Here is a 16556-nt window from a genome sequence, read left to right as displayed (position 1 = left end):
AGCTTCTCGGTCACAGTAGCGAGAGCTCATGTGGTTTCTTTCCACCATTTCTCATAGGAATGTTATTTTCACAACAGACAGAGCTTTCCATATATTTGTTACAGCAGAGCGAGTATAACTGCAAACTTACTACTGAGGATTGCAATCACATAATATGAGACTATTCTAAGACTGTTATTGATTTTCCATTAAGCTATGCTTATTACGCATGCATGCAATTAGATTCAAATTAAAGATGATGACACAGCCCCCACATCTTCCTGAATGACTCATTCAGGAAGATGATTAGTAGGTCAAGTTTAAGACTCAAAAGTGAAAATGAAATACATTTAGGGTATCTCAAATCTTGGTGGTTAAGAATGTACTTATGAGTGTTTAGATTGCAGCATATTACTCCTGATATCACAACAAAATACATACAGGTACTTGTGTCCTAGGGCTGAGAAATATTTTAAAATATCATCAGAATCCATTCTGAAATGAGGGACACAAGAGTGTTTCATAACAAATAAAAGTCTGCACTGTATTGTTATCATATTTAATTTTAGCTTCATTCCCATATGTGACATCATATTGGGGACCTGCTCTCTTGTATCAAAGCAAGTTTCTTTTCAGTGCTTTCTCTTATTTCATCAAATCTCATTACAGAAATAATTTTTTCATATTTGTCCAACTGGCTTTAAGACTGGGACTATGTTAGAACCAGATAGTGAATCAGTCTAATCACATTATAGTCCACTAGTTAATTAAGTAATATATAATTTCAGTTAAGGTCAAGCAGTTGTGGTCCTCTCAAATCAGAGTGCTGATCGGGAGAGGATGGAGCTACTGCAGAAAAGCCTTTCAGTAAGTGACACTCGACATCATAAATGAATCCCTCTGCTGGACAACAGAGAGAACGACAGAAATATCTGCCAAAAGAGAGGTTAGTGTTCAGTGCAATGAAATATAATGTCAGCAAACATCCATTAATGGTCTGTTTGTTTAAATAAAACCTGGAGCTAAACGTGATACTATTTCAAGAAAACTGGATGTCAGAATATAAAACCTTTGTGCATATATTTGTAGCCTCTAACTAAGTGGTTCTATCTTTTTTTGTCTGGTGACCCCTCAAAAATTAAATAATGATTTATTTGAATAAACTTAAGCGGCCTGAAGAAGTCAAACTTTCCAGTATTTCACATTAAATAGGCTAAGCAAAGATTAGGGAAAAGTCAGAAGGAGAAAAATCTAAATTTCAGTTTTCCTCTTTCCTGTCCTATTAATAATCTCAAGATCTCTCAGATTTATCTCTCTTTCAAAACCTTGGAGGGGACCCGACCCTCAGCTGTGTATGTTTTGACGCTACAAAAGATGCACAGCTCACATGAAGTTTTATGGGATTTAATGAAATCCTTGACCATAGCAAACAACATTTCAGTGACATTTACACATTTATTTACTGGCAGCAGCTTCACATAAAAGGAAGTTTGCAATATATAAATGTTTTGACAGCAGTCCATGCCAGATAGAATTTCCATTCAACATGAGCCACTTGTTGAATAATAACTGATATAGGGGCTGAGATAGAATGAGAGAGAAAATTTAAATAAAAAAATAAATTCAGTACTTCCTGGGTGCACAAAAACTGACACTGCCATGAAAGTGGCAAACTAATGTCACAGCCTGAGGGAAAACCATGGAGCAACACATTTAACCATATGGAGCTCTTTCAAAACCTGCTGTTTTTGATTTGTATTTGATCTCTTTTCTTATTTCTACCATTGCATTATATTGGTAAACTTCGGTATATTTCATCTTATTTTCAAAATCAAAATGTATTTAATATTTATTCATTTCCTTACTTTTGTCTTGCTCTATTTCTTTTTCTTTCTGGGTTTTGTCACATCAATCGTACTGCTTTTCTCACCCATTACTGGTGATTACTTTTATTATCCAACAGACTTTAAACTGGACACCCATTGCTTATTGTCACCCTTTCGAGATATGTTTATAATGTAGAGCTGCAACTATTAATTGTTTTCAGTCTTGTTTTTTAAGAATATAAGTCAAATATAACCACTTACTGATTCTGAACTAAATGTCTCTGGGTTCTGGACTGTTGGTTGTAAAACAAAAAAAAACAACAAAAAAATATAGATATTTTAGAGACCAAAATGAAAAATAGATTAATTGAGAAAATTATAATTTCTTTCCAGACCTTATATATAATATTTGTGGAAATGCTTTGTGCCTGGATGGAGATGTATAACTATCATGATCTACTATTTCTTGCCATAACAAGGCAAGACATATTTATTTATTGATTTGGCTTATAGTAAGAAAACAAATATTTTTGTGCTAGTTTTTCTTTCATTATAGAATACTATATGTCGTAATGTGAAAACCATTTGTTATTACATACTGAGTTGTAAACCTGCTGTGGCAGTACTGTACTTGGCCATGGTTGAGATTGAAATTACAGACTTTGACCACTGGGGATCGTTGTAGATTTCTCTGCGCTGTCTGGCTGTGGCAGCGCAGAAACGTCGCACTCTCTTATTGGCTGTTGGTGGCTGGGGTCAAACAACATTGCGCATGCTCAGACAGCCTTCTTCGGCTAGCGACTGGACATCTGTCAGATCAGCGGAGCGCACATTCCCGTAATACCTTCAAATATTCCCCAGTAGTTTCTTCCCCTAGTCAACGCTAGAGACTGAACTCTAGCTTGAGGTGTCTTCCGATTTTAGATACTTAACTTTTCAACGTCTGGAGCCGAAGGAAACAGCAAAGAATGACGAGCAGTATAAAGCGGAAAGAAGAAAGTCATCTGCTGAATGGGGGTGTAAAACAGTCCACATGGAGCAAAGCCTTCAACAGTAACGCTGTTTGGGAAGAGAAGGTCAGTCTGTCGCCCCCTTTTAAAATGTAGCCCAGGCATTACATTTTTGAAGTCTCTTTTAGTTGCTCCAAAGTTACCTGTGCACCTAACTTAATTTCTTGACAGGTGTTCATAAAGACGGCTAATCTGGAGCTAGCTGCCATGCTAAGGATTAATCTGGTTTGAAATATATTGAAATGTTATATACCTCTACGGTTAATTGTCTCGGCGGGTTGGACTAACTTACACGTTAAAACAAGATATTGCATCTACGACATGTAAATGGCTTGGATTTTTATAATCCTTACACATTGAATTTAGGGGTTAGGTAAATGAAATACCTTTTTCTAATCAGCCACAATATTCTCTTCCATTATTAAATTTATTGATTAACTGTGTAATCTTTAAAATGTTAGTTTGAGAGACTGGAACCTGAGAATACTTAAAAAAATAAATAATTTGCTTTGAAAAATTAAATAATTTTCAGTTAATTTACTGTTTATTGGCTTATTAATTGTCACTCTGTCAAGCTTATTGTCTTAAAGTGTCCACATCAGTTTGTATTACACCCTGCCATAACTTGAACCCCACCTGTCATCTCAACGACACTTAACCTTTAAGCGGAGTTTACCTAAATGAAGCCCTAAGCCACAGCACAGAGGTCAGCGCCAGGAGAGATGCTTTTCGAAGGAGAACCAGACTCCTGCTGTTTAGTCAAAACATTATGCATTCCTGTTATGTCCATAACATGTGTTTGTTTTCTGTTGAAGGCAGTAGTTGGACTAGCCCTGATTACCTGCATCAGGGCTAGGCTCGGAGATGGTTTTCCATAATATGCACTCCTTAAAATAATTTTCCTACATATCAATTAATCAAGTTTATTTAAAGTGCAAAATCACCAAATTACATTGTCCTGCTTTACAAAATACACTGGAATAAAATGTATATATAAAGGAGCATAATATAATACATAATAAATACATAAAATACTTAATATAATCCTTCCTTAACTAAAAGCTTTATCTAACAGAAAAGTCTAAATCTACTGGGACCTGGTTCCATAGTAGGGGTGCTTGATAACATAGGAAACATCAGAAGAAGAACATGAAATGAAGGGTATTTTAATCCAGTATAGAAACCTAATGGGTGCATGTGTGGTATTTTCTAGTCAGCATTGGCATTACATAATTTCAATTGAGTTTCTGTATTTTCTTTCACAGGACGAGTTTTTAGATGTGATTTACTGGCTACGGCAAATAATTGCAATAATCCTTGGTGTGATATGGGGTGTTGCACCGTTGAAAGGATTCCTGGGAATAGCTATGTAAGTAATCTGTACAGCCTGCCCCAACCTTACATCTTTAACAGAGCCCAGAGGTCTCTTCGTAATTCAGTGCACCAAAGAAAACCCTGAAACGTTAACCTCATTGTGTGTTTTCCTTGTTAGATTCTGCATCATCAACGCCGGTGTCCTGTATGTATACTTCAGCAGCTTTCAGCAGATTGATGAGGAAGAGTATGGTGGCACATGGGAACTCACCAAAGAAGGCTTCATGACATCTTTTGCTCTGTTTCTGGTGGGGATGCTAATATTTCTGGAAACATACACGCTTTTTGCAAAATGTGCAAAATTCGTTTAGGCTGTCCCACTTGTGTCTGTGTTGACACAGACGGTACAAAGACGAGTATCCTAAATGATAGTTAATACACACTGGATGTCAGATTCAGTTGAGTAGCACCACTGTTTTGGGTGGAAATGATTTACAATTTTTACAGTGACATCTTATGCTTGTTTCAGTGCTTTAATTGAAAAATGACGTAGTGTAAAGTCTACGTGAGATTGCTAAACACTTTTTCATGTCCAGTGTGTTGTCTTGTTGTATATGAATGTTGTATTTTTGAAACAGGGGGATCTTTATCTTTAAATTAGTAATAGTAAATTCACGAATGGACATTTTAGGGAATTTTAATGTCTCATATTTCAAAATTTAAAACTAGTCCAACATTTAAATGAAAAGTTTATTTAGAGATTCTTAAGACTTTGTGGTTCACTGCATCAGTAACAGACACAGTTCACGTGTCATGTGTGAACACCAACTGAGAATGGAATCACACCTCTAATGACCCTTTTACACTGTGCGATTTTGGGCTGTACCAGACTGAATGTGGTGAAATCTTTGGTTGTGGAGACAAGTCCGCTTGTGGTCTATTTAGAGCCTCTGCAGCTAATTGGGATACGACTTGAAATGGTGTCAGAATACACTGGCAAGCTGGCGTAATGCTACTGCCAAAAGAAAACATGGATAGCTCTAACTCACTTTGAAAAAGTGGTATCTATGTTGTCTTTTCCCCGACCACAACTGGTGGCCAGGGAAGTTTCTTTTTTAAGCTTGTTAATCGTTTTCCTACATTTTCAAAACACAAGAGTGACGCAGCTGAGTGAAGTAATTTGATGAAATGTCTTTTATTTTCTGTTTAAATCGTAGCACTACAGTTGACCAGGTGTTCATTGCACCACCTGACCTTCCAGAAAGTTGATGTGGTACAGTTGTTGTTGTACAATGTATAGTAAGCGCTGTCTTAAATTTAAAGATCAGATGGCAGAGTTTGGAGTAAGTGTTTTGTGTTAATTACGCCTGTCATTAGTCTGTTTGTAATGAGTTCACTGTGCTATGAAATGACTGCTGTCTGTGAAGCATATGATTTTATCATTAGTGCCTAATGGGTCGTGTGTTCTATTTTTTTCTCTCTTTTACCAGGTGGTGTGGATAATCTTTTACACAGCCCTACATTATGACTGAGAGGAACCCATAGGACACTAAATACAAACATTTCTGTTGAAGTAAATTGTCAAGACAAAGGAACTCCATGGCTTGAAGGATGTCAACGCACCTACATACAGTATGACTTTTCAGTCCGCAGGGCATCATGGGAATCCTAGTTTGATTAACAAGATCCTGCGAGACCACCGTGATGAACATGTTCACATACTGTACACATACTGTACATCTCTCTAATTTAGGGGGGGGGTCATTTTTAAGGCACCCTTCCATTACACTCCCCATTTGTTATATTTCCTTAGTCACTTAATTGTCATCATCTGACAAAACACTTAATGAATCTGGAAAGCAAGTAGTTAAGCTGAGATTGGTTACAGTTTTATTTATCATGGAACAGTACCTAGATGTAAATCAGAGTAAGGATTCTTCATTGGTTTACTACAGGCCTTTCTTCTGTTTTAGAAGAGTGATGTGACAACAGCCAGTATGAATTCATCCCACTTTACTGCTCATGAGCTGGACATTTAAGTGACAGGAAATGGGCAATAAAAGCAGTCTAATTAAATAGTCATTAGGGTCCAATAAAATCATTAGTGTGAAGTGTTACTTTTTTAATTGAGAGACAAAACGCACCATATTAGATTATAAAATGAACACTAAAGGATTAATTGAGAGGCCTCGCTGTTAAATCACCTGTCTGAAAGTTCACTCCAAAAATATGTTTGCTTTTTTGAGAAAACAATCTGGGCCTGACAAAATAATTACTTGAAAGGTGCCATGGCAGTAATGCACATGATAGGTAGCTACGCTATGTGTCAGTATGGTTTTAAGGCTGGAGGAGGATCTGTTTTCAGGAAATATTGATAGGCGAATCAGAGCTGCATGTTTTTTTGTTTTTTTTGTTGTGTTTTTTGTCCCTGGATATAAACACCTTTCTTAATGAAATCTGTCAGTTATTTCTTCTAAAGGGTCTGGTGTCCAACAAATGTGACAAACTGTAGCTAACCACAGCTGTACTGATTTTTAAATGTCAAAAACAAATGCCGGCGGTAAGATGCACGTATCAGCTGATCTTCAATCCCGATGCTAGTATCTGCCAGTAGTATCAATGCGCTGTCACTTCAGTCCGGAGCTAATAACCATCTAAGTCATCTGTCCATTCAAACAATTTCCTCAAAGCAAAGAGGGAGGAGACGATGCATGCCATTTTCAGATGCAAATGTTCAGATTGAAGCTAAAAAGTGGTCTGTGCACTGCCATGACTTACTGTTTGTATATCTAGAAGCCATTTATTAATGGAATTAGAAGTGTAGATATAATTTAAATTCATTTTTTTTTCTCGCACGTAGCTTCCAGATCAAAGTCTTACCTGTTGTTTTGAAATTAATTTAAAAGTGTCTGTAAAATTCTGTACAATGTCCCTTTTTGTCAAATCCACCTTGTATTACACTGATTTATTTGTACTTTATGTTATATCTTGTTTGATGTAACATTTCTCAGTATTTTATAGTGACAAACTTTTAACAACAGTTCTTGTAATGACACTGTTTTATTAGATACGCAGCTGGTGTTTGAAAGGATTGTATTTTCTGATCAAATCTTTTGGGAATCATTAAACATGGGCTTTATTTGGCCTCCATTTTCAAAGAGATTGTTTTTTTTTTTTTTATTGAAATGTAGAAGAAATTCTATTGTGCTGTCATATGATTCATTCACTGTTTGTTAAATGAGCATGTGCTTTTGCATATGACTGTGTGCTGGTGCTGCTAAGAAGCATAGTTCCCATTTATTGAAATGCATTGTACTGCAATGTATACCCTAGTTTGCTTTTTGCTGTCTCCATGTAATGGAAACCCATTTCTTCCAGCAAAACAAAAATAGACAATAGACATCAAATGACAGAATAAAAATACCTGTAAATCAGATCAGAAGTTATGAGCAGTGGTGGAAGAAGTGTTGAGATATTTTACTTGAGTAAAAGTAGTAATACCACACAATTAAAAAGAATCCCTTACAAGTTAAAAGTATTGCATTTGAAGTACAACATAATGAGCAGCAAGATGTACTTAAAGTATTAAAAGTAAAAGTACTTTTGGATGGTAGAATGTGCCTGTGCCTCAAGAAGTTTATTATTGGATCATTATTACTGATAATTACTGTGTAAGCAACATTTTAATGTAGCTAGTTAAGCTAATTATAACAACTTATTTTTCTGTTGGTTGCATCATATTTTGTGAGCTGACTATACTATTTGTATGTAAAACCCTAATCTTCAAAGTGACAATAGCTGTCAGATATATGTAGTGGAATAAAAAGTACAATATTTCTCTCAAAAATGAAATAAGAATAAACTAGTACTAAATGGAAGTGAAGCAGGCTTCATGTACATCAAAATGATACTTAAGTACAGTACTTGAGTAAGTACAAAGTTACTTTCCAGCACTGGTTATGAGATATGAGAACATTGATTTCATTTCATGACTTAACATCCCTTTGTCTTCTTTTCCCTCATACTGCTTTTATCTTTGTCTGTAATTTATTTTTGACTCGTGTTTTGCTGCTAGAGATGTGTATGTATGTATTTTTCTATTTGGAATTTGTTGACACCTGCTGGAAAAGAATGAATTTCACCCCACTTGAACTTGCAGTTGCAGCTGTTTTCAAACGCATTGACATCATTCATAAAATCTGGGAAGAAAGTCCGGGTGGTGACGTCAGCTACAAAAAAGAAGAAAAAAAATGTGACGTAGTGGCTAAGATGGCGGCTCCCCTTTCCACGATGAAATTTTGGAAGCCGGGTAAGTACGAAAAAAATGCATAAATTAGACACTTGCTGTGCTTTTTTCGGGTTTATTTTTATTAACGTACAGATGCTAATATAGTTCACTCGGTCTCTGTTTGTCTGCAGCCGGGTTCACGGCCGCTGCGTGATCTCTGCAGCCAGTTCAGTTCAGCTCGGGTAACGTTAGCTCTGCGGAATCAAAGTGTAATCTGCCAAAATGAAAACATACAGGCTTTGAGGCAGAAAGTACGACACGCTGCATGAATACACGCGATCAAAATGGCACTCGTGGAGGTCTTTCATCCCCTATAGGTCCTTCACGTCACGGCACTGCACTGCACTAAACCCTGGCTGTCATCCCTTTAAATCCTCAGCCTGCTTAGGTTTAAATAAAACATCTTATCTTCACCTTCGCCATCTGCTCTGCCCCAGGGTCTGAGGCACCGGGGATCTCGGAGGAGCGCGAGCTCAACACAGAGACCACCGGCTCCCCCATCATCTTCAACCCGCACACCGCCCTCTCCATAGAGAAGCAGCGGCAGAAGCTCCCCGTTTTCAAGGTTTCCCAACGCCTCTAAACATGCATGAATTTTAGGGTATGGTGAGTGGGTAGAATGTGGGTCTGGCAGTCATTTTTAATTGTTCATTAACTTTTTCTGTTAATTGTTTCCCATCCAGCACAGAAACAACATCTTATACTTGGTGGAGAGCTACCAGACTGTCATCATAGTTGGTGAGACAGGATGTGGGAAGACAACACAGATACCACAGGTTAGTATAATTTAGGCCACGCAACATTTTGGCACTACTAAAAAACTGTTTTAAGACAGTGAGAACTTCTGTATATCATTTATTGTTTGGCTTCTCTGAAAAAGGGGAAAATATACTTTAAAAGTCACACATGCACAAGACATAACAGTTAAAGGAACACCATTGCTGCAGTGAGGACTGGTACCCTTCATGTGGTGTAACTCCCATAGTGGTTTCACATGACCTTGTCTTAATGCTTAGTGGCCTCTTTTTAAAAAAAAAAAAAAGAAAGACGAAAAGCTGGGTTTGGACCACATCAGCTAGGGTTTTTAATTTATGCAGAGTCTGCTGTTCTGCAACATCAGTGTATCTATCTCAGGCTTTGTACTCCCCTCCCTTTTTTTGATCTGCCTTCTCTTTTCATCCGACTCCTTTCAGTACCTGCTGGAGGCTGGCTGGGCGGCGGAGGGGAAGGTGATTGGAGTGACACAGCCTCGACGTGTGGCCGCTATCTCTGTAAGACCTCTGCTGATGTACTGCTGCCGCTCTGCACTGTCACCGTTTGCCAATGTCATTTTACTCCTAGAAATTTAGTTGACACTAAAGGACACACGCCTGCTTCAAATTCTAAATTTTTCTATATTTCCTGCTGTTAGGTAGCTAACCGTGTAGCAGAGGAGCGGGGGGCCCTGCTGGGACATGAGGTGGGCTACACCATCCGGTTTGATGACTGCTCTGATCCCCACGCCACCAGGATCAAGGTATTCCCCCCGCCCCGCCATGTGTGTGAAGTCTTCATTATAAGCAGCACTTCCCTTGCGTACTTAACTGTGCCTGTGCGCTTCAGTTCCTTACAGATGGCATGCTGGTGCGGGAGATGATGGCTGATCCTCTTTTGAAAAAATACAGGTACAAGATCGTAATTAAGGCATGATGTAGGCCGTTTTCACAGCAGATATTCTGACTTGGGAGAAAAAAGCACAGGTGCTGCTAATAACATTAACAAAGGCTCTGTTCCATTGACGTGTCCTAGTAGGCCATGGCAGTGTGACAGAAGAGCCAGCATGAACAATACTAGGACCCCGAAACTGAAGCAGCTAAATGGAATTCAGCCGTTATGAGTTTTGTCACCTACACCTGTGCTTTTCCTGCTGTGACCTGGGTTTGATTCACTCTAGTGTTTTCTATTGTGCTGTTATCCTCAGTGTGTTGATGCTAGATGAAGCACATGAGAGAACCCTGTATACAGACATAGCCATTGGTCTACTAAAGAAGGTAATTCTAGCTGATTCTGTCAGTGGAACAAAATCAACTTTCGTATTTCATACTTTACCAGCCGTGACGTCTTTTCCAGTTTTTAACCCCCCTACTCTGCCCCTCCGTTCCCATTCTTTTGTGTCCTCTGATCCTTCGCTAGATTCAGAAAAAGCGGCAAGACCTGCGGCTGATTGTGGCCTCTGCCACACTGGATGCCAAGGTGACTGCATCATTAAGATGAGCAGATTATTGCTTCATTAGTGGGGAGGGAGAAACAAAGACAGACAGTGGAAAAAGTTGATGTCAGGTCAGATCACATTGTACTGACATCGGCGATGCACTGATAAAAGAGACACAATCGGGCCACGACTGTGCTCAGCATTAAACAAGTCAGCTGAAATGCCAAATCAGACATCTACTGTACTTTCTGCTTAAAGGCTTTTATCTACACATGCAAATGATTTAGTTATACTGCAGTAGTAAGTTGCATCCTTATTAAAATGGCAGATTGAGGGCAGCAAGAGTATTTTCTTTATCAAAATATCTGAAATTTTAGCTGCCATTGTAAATATAAGCCCTGCTATTTTAACTTGCAAATGTTACTTTGTATTAATTCTCAAATCACTCTTCTGCAAGTTGTGTAACCGTTTTTTTATACAGTGTATTACCTGTAATGCCTCATTAAAGTTCCCTTCTCTAACTGTAATATTACCGTCATCTGAAGAAATTCCACGACTTCTTCAACCTGAACGAGTCCGGGGATCCTAACAAGGACACGTGTGGCATTCTGACAGTGGAGGGACGCACCTTTCCAGTGGACGTCTTCTACACTGTCAGGTAGTCGACAAATGTAATCTAGTTTGAGGAAATGGTGCATAATGTACGCATTTGTTTTTAATTCTTAAGTGTCTTCTGTTTGTCCTCAGTCCTGTCCCAGACTATGTGAAGGCCACAGTGGAGACAGTGCTGAAGATCCATGAGACAGAGGACGACGGAGATGTCCTGGCTTTTCTTACTGGGCAGGTTTGTGACCGTATCAAATACTACTCAACGTTTATTTGATATGATAATGCTGTTTGTTGTCATTTTTGTTTTAATCATCTTCTTGTCATCGGCTCTCATATTTCCCCCCTCAGGATGAGGTGGAGAAAGTGGTGTCCCTTCTGCAGGACCAGGCCAGGTCTCTTTCACGATATGGCATGAAGAAACACCTGAGAATTTTGCCCATGTATTCCGGTCTACCTTACGCTGAGCAGATGAAAGTCTTTGAGAGGCTGCCCCCCTCTGTTCGCAAGGTACATTTTTGTGCGTTAATCCAATGTACTGTAATTTCATAGTCTGTTTACATTTCCACTATTTGGTTTATATATTCCAATATCCAAGCAATACCAAATAGTATGCTGATAATCCGATTGAATTGCCGTTTAATTTCACGCGTATCATTCCATTTGAATGGCTGAACAAATTGGAGATGCGGGCGGCGATTCAAAGGTCTGGAACCACTTCAGCAAAACATACTAAAAGATTAAAACTCTTAACATTGACTCCAGTGGATTAATTTTTACTCTTGGAACTAGAAAATTTGATGCCATGGAAATCCATTTATCACTGTCTATTATTTTGCATCTCTCATCAAGGCCTTATATTTTACTAGTATTTTAAGCTATATATAAAATAACACACAAACATTATGACATCTATAAATGGCCTCTATTGCAGGTAAATCAGCTATATTATGTTGGAATCAAGGAAGTGAAACCATCCATTATAGTACATTTTGAGAGTGATCAGCACTAGTGTAATATACGAAACACATGACTTATTCCTGTCTTATGTTTCGTCCAGGTTGTGGTGGCCACTAACATAGCTGAGACCTCCATCACTATAAATGGAGTTGTGTTTGTCATCGATTGTGCTTTTGTGAAGCTGCGAGCCTATAATCCTCGCACCGCCATTGAATCGCTGGTGGTCACTCCCATCTCCAAGGCTTCAGCCAGCCAGAGAGCTGGGAGAGCCGGACGAAACCGGCCCGGGAAATGCTTCAGACTATACACAGGTATGTGTGAGCGTGCAGGAATAGAAGAAGTGTTGTAGAATGCCGTCTGTGGGAGGAATTGTGCCTGTTTTTTTTTCTGTCACACTTTATCTTCCTCCTCCTGTGTTTCTTATTGCCTCTGTTCCTTTCACCAGAGGAGGACTTTGAGAAACTGCCTGCCTCTACTGTGCCAGAGATGCAGCGCACCAATTTGGCCCCTGTCATCCTGCAGCTCAAAGCATTAGGCATTGACAACGTGCTGCGGTTCAGCTTTCTTTCTGTGAGTCGTTCACTTTGCATCCACCGGGTGGCTGTGATGAGTTCCCCCACTGTGAAAGGAATTGTACTTCACATTTTAATTAGCGAGAATGGCCTCTGGGGAAGAAATGCATAGAAACTAATAGATCAACGGAGTCACTACTTTAAAACATGTGATGACAAGACTTCCCGAATACACACAATTCTCACTTAATTCTGTCTTTCAGAGTAATAAAATATAATTGCTGAACTTGAAGATGCATTTTTCAAATTTCATTTCACAGCCTCCTCCAGCTCAGACTATGGTTCAGGCTCTAGAGCTGCTCTACGCTCTGGGAGGTGAGAAACAAGGCTGTCAGCAGGGTGGTAAAGTAAAAAGGGAAACCGTCCTTCAACTTGAGACTAGTGTTCAAAATTCAGTGTCGGCAAGCATCTACAAGCTTAAGGTGTCCTTGCGCATGATGCAGAATCTTAACCAGTTGCGTGTCTTTTGGCAGGTCTGGACCATTACGGCCGTTTGACTGATCCCATGGGCGTGCGGATGGCAGAGTTTCCTCTCAGCCCCATGTTTGCCAAGATGCTCCTAGAGTCAGGAAACTTTGGCTGCTCCAAAGAGATTGTTACCATAGCAGCGATGATGCAGATTCAGAATATATTTGTTGTGCCACCCAATCAGAAGAAAGCTGCCGTAAGTGAAAACAGGCTTTCAAAAGGGAGCATGTTGTGTATTTGTCAGAAACGCTTTGTCAGCATAGCAATTATGCCATTTTTTCATCTCACCCTGCAGGCCCGAGAGCACAGGAAATTTGCAGTTGCTGAGGGAGACCACCTCACCATGCTGAATGTGTATGAAGCGTTCATTAAGGTACAGTGTGTGCTTTTATATGTATGAAGCTCAGTAGGTGACAGTGAACACTTGCGGCTTGTGAAGTCAGCAAAAGTCAGGCAAAAAGTTGACTCTGATCAAGACTGTGAAACCTTTTCCTCTGTCCTGCAGCACCAGAAGAGCTCCCAGTGGTGTCAGGAACACTTCCTCAATTACAAGGGACTGCTGCGGGCCGTGACTGTACGAGAGCAGCTCCGCCGCCTCATGAACAAGTTTAAGGTGCCACGGACTTCCAGCGAAGGTATGTATGCATCATGTTTATTTTCTGTAAAATGTGGGGTCGTATCAGCTGAGTTTTTAGTTGTTTTTCATCATATAAATGTAAGATGAAATGCCTTTCTCTGATGAAACGTGATCTTAATATGAAAACAAGTGTTTAATAACCGTGTCTCGATTGCCCTCAACACCTTTTGCATCACTATCTTATACATGACTAAAGTAAAATGGTAGTTTCACATGTTCATTGCTTCTTTTGCACAGGTGACCCTGATGTCATCTTGAAGTGCATTGTGTTTGGGTTTTTCGCTAACGCAGCCCGCATTCACCATTCTGGCTCCTACCGGTGAGAGTGGTCTTTGTTTGTCATACTTTTTATTAGGTGCCCAGCAAAGGAATTATTTCAGTTTTTGCACACTTTTAAATCCCATGAACATGCGCTCTCATTAATTTTCTCTGCCAGGACTTTACGAGACGATCGCGAGCTTCATATCCACCCCAACTCTGTGCTGTTTGGAGAGAAGCCTCCAAAATGGTCAGTACGGCACTGTTCCTAATTTGGTGTCTTGTACAATAAACATGGCTTTCTTTTCCTCCCTTATTCTTGTACATATATGGTATGCAGAGAATTTACATACATTTATAGTATATTTTATTCTATGCTACTTGAAGGCATTTCCAAAAAACAACACTTATCACCTACAAATATCTTGCATTTTTCTTCTTTCCAGGGTGGTTTTTAATGAAGTGGTGCAGACATCAAAGTACTACATGCGTGATGTGACTGCTGTTGAGTCGTCCTGGTTGGTTGAGTTGGCCCCTCACTTTTACAAGCAGGCCAAGGTAGGTCAAAGAAAGAAACTCCAGCTTGTTATTGTTTGGCTGGAGCCCCAGTTAGATTGTTATGTTTGATACAACGTTAACTGTGCCCTTTCCCTTTTTCTATTTTAGCATGGTTCACTGGCCAGCAAGAGGTCCCGGGTCCTCTAAATCTTGCCATCCTTTGACCACGTTAAGAAAGGAAGACCCCTCTCAAATTTCCACTGTGCCCCTCTCCATGTCATTGTATATAAAAATGTAATATAAATTTGTTGTCCATGTCCACCTGCACAACCCCACTACACTATGTGGCCATGCTAGAATGGGATTAAGCAGATACACTTTTAGTGTTAACACATGTGACTTGCTTCATTTGAAAGCGTCTGCCTTGCTTTTTGGGCAGTGATGTAGTTTATATTTCGATCTGTGAGTAAATGGTGACGAATGTGAGATGAGATCAGGCTGTGCCTGTCTAGTGTCCATTCCATCCAAGTATGGTCATGTAGTTCATTCATACTTGTACATAGTCAGAGCAGGCTCAAGTCCAGGGAACGGCTCCTGTGCCATAAGCCCGTCCACACCTGGTTCTTAGCTTCATTATTTTTTTAATTGCTGTATTTTCCTGTTGCATAATAAATAATGGAAGACAATGGAATGTGAGGATGTTTCCCTTTGAGAGACTTAATGGCTTGTTTCTTTTACACTAATTTGCTTCATCCACAGCCTGGGTGCCTTTTTTTTTAATTGGTTCACTTTATCTCCAATTTATTTTTGATTTCTTAAACTTTCTGTACCGATAGTGGTATATATTTTTAGTAATTAGTTGCAGAAGGAAATGCATGGTTTGTATCTCTTTAAATCATCCTCCTACATCTAATAATGATACTGTGAAAAGACTGCTTTACTTTTTGATCCTTGTTTTCCACTCTGTATTGCCACTTAAGTACAGTCCAGCTCACAGTGGCCTTGTCACCACTTTGTGCCAGTTTCCTTTATCCGCCTATTTCACGTTTCATTTTCAGATGGAATGTGTAAAAGCACCCAAGCATTGTAAATGAAAAGCTGTGAAATCAAAACTAAAAAGTGCTATTTGTTCCTGTGATGAAATACCGTGCATTCAGACATGCATCCAAAGCCTCAAAGAAACAGTAGCATTTATCTGATTTCAGCCATCTCTTTGGCTATCAATATTGCCTTTCCTCTAATGGTTTGTCTCAATTTTGAGCAAGGCCTTATTGTACTATATTTACTTCCTGTTACCGTCAGCATCCTCTACTAGGTGTTCAGTAAAATGGCCAGTTAGTTGGGATTTCCATTCCATGTTAACTGCATGTTTCCTACATTTCTGCTTTTGTTTTTATTTGTACTTTATGGCTTTGTTTTTCTTCAGAGGTATGTGACCCTGAAAGCATCAGTAAGCAGTATATTAAAGGATTGTCATTTTAACTTGCTGGAAATTGCTTTCAAACAAGTAAGGTCACTGTCACCAAATTTAACTTTTACTTGCATGCTTTTCCGTAGATCTTGTTCTTGAGGTGACTACTGTAGATTCAGTAAAACTAATCAAACCACAGAACAACACACCATACTGTAGATGGGTAAACCAACTCAAATTAGATGGATATACAAATGAAGTACCGTTGCATGTTAAATGGTACTCTGATGTAGACCTATACACTTAAGATCACCTCGTAGACTTATTGCAAATTAATACATTTGCGAGATGACTTGTTTATCCTCATTTGTGCTGATACTCTTGAGTATGTATGCAGCCAAGCAGTAATATGTACACCTGTGTAATTGCCACCTCTGAGATAAAACTGTCACCTGCCATTTCGTCCTCACATCCTTAAATAAAGCCTTATTGTCATGCACAGTGCTTTTGATTGATCGTTTCACCAAACTACTGTTAA

General features: G+C 39.2%; 2 protein-coding genes across 3 annotated transcripts; both read left to right on the top strand.

Moving 5' to 3' along the window:
• The first annotated feature begins 2575 nt into the window (after positions 1–2575).
• rab5if (RAB5 interacting factor) lies at positions 2576–7291 on the top strand. The gene is made up of 4 exons (XM_038722423.1): positions 2576–2881; positions 4081–4184; positions 4308–4437; positions 5620–7291. Exons 1-4 carry the CDS (start codon positions 2774–2776, stop codon positions 5659–5661), a joined length of 384 nt encoding a protein of 127 aa, XP_038578351.1. The 5' UTR covers positions 2576–2773; the 3' UTR covers positions 5662–7291.
• Positions 7292–8357: 1066 nt separating this feature from the next.
• On the top strand, positions 8358–16089 carry dhx35 (DEAH-box helicase 35). 2 transcript variants are annotated; one of them, XM_038722422.1, is made up of 21 exons: positions 8358–8438; positions 8855–8982; positions 9101–9193; positions 9611–9688; positions 9829–9933; positions 10020–10081; positions 10378–10447; positions 10590–10649; positions 11154–11266; positions 11356–11452; positions 11566–11724; positions 12275–12485; positions 12620–12744; positions 13007–13061; positions 13220–13410; positions 13510–13587; positions 13720–13849; positions 14089–14170; positions 14288–14359; positions 14556–14667; positions 14776–16089. In XM_038722422.1, the coding sequence occupies exons 1-21, from the start codon at positions 8399–8401 to the stop codon at positions 14812–14814; spliced, it is 2100 nt and encodes a 699-aa protein (XP_038578350.1). In that variant the 5' UTR covers positions 8358–8398; the 3' UTR covers positions 14815–16089. The 2 variants fall into 2 exon arrangements, with proteins under 2 accessions (XP_038578350.1, XP_038578349.1); XM_038722421.1 differs by lacking the exon at positions 8358–8438 and adding an exon at positions 8668–8734.
• The last annotated feature ends 467 nt before the right edge of the window (positions 16090–16556 follow it).

The sequence above is a fragment of the Micropterus salmoides genome, unplaced genomic scaffold (genome assembly GCF_014851395.1).
Source record: "Micropterus salmoides isolate LMB-PRFRI ecotype aquatic unplaced genomic scaffold, ASM1485139v1 Ms_hic_scaffold_16, whole genome shotgun sequence".
Classification (NCBI taxonomy): Eukaryota; Metazoa; Chordata; class Actinopteri; order Centrarchiformes; family Centrarchidae; genus Micropterus; species Micropterus salmoides.
This window is presented reverse-complemented; position numbering and strand designations above follow the sequence as displayed.

Coding starts and splice junctions, on each gene's coding strand:
- rab5if (XM_038722423.1), top strand. CDS start 2,774: ATGACGAGCAGTATAAAGCGGAAAGAAGAAAGTCATCTGCTGAATGGG. Junction 2,882..4,080: donor ACGCTGTTTGGGAAGAGAAG/GTCAGTCTGTCG, acceptor TTTCTTTCACAG/GACGAGTTTTTAGATGTGAT. Junction 4,185..4,307: donor GGATTCCTGGGAATAGCTAT/GTAAGTAATCTG, acceptor TTTCCTTGTTAG/ATTCTGCATCATCAACGCCG.
- dhx35 (XM_038722421.1), top strand. CDS start 8,683: ATGAATACACGCGATCAAAATGGCACTCGTGGAGGTCTTTCATCCCCT. Junction 8,983..9,100: donor AGAAGCTCCCCGTTTTCAAG/GTTTCCCAACGC, acceptor TTTCCCATCCAG/CACAGAAACAACATCTTATA. Junction 13,062..13,219: donor GCTGCTCTACGCTCTGGGAG/GTGAGAAACAAG, acceptor GTCTTTTGGCAG/GTCTGGACCATTACGGCCGT.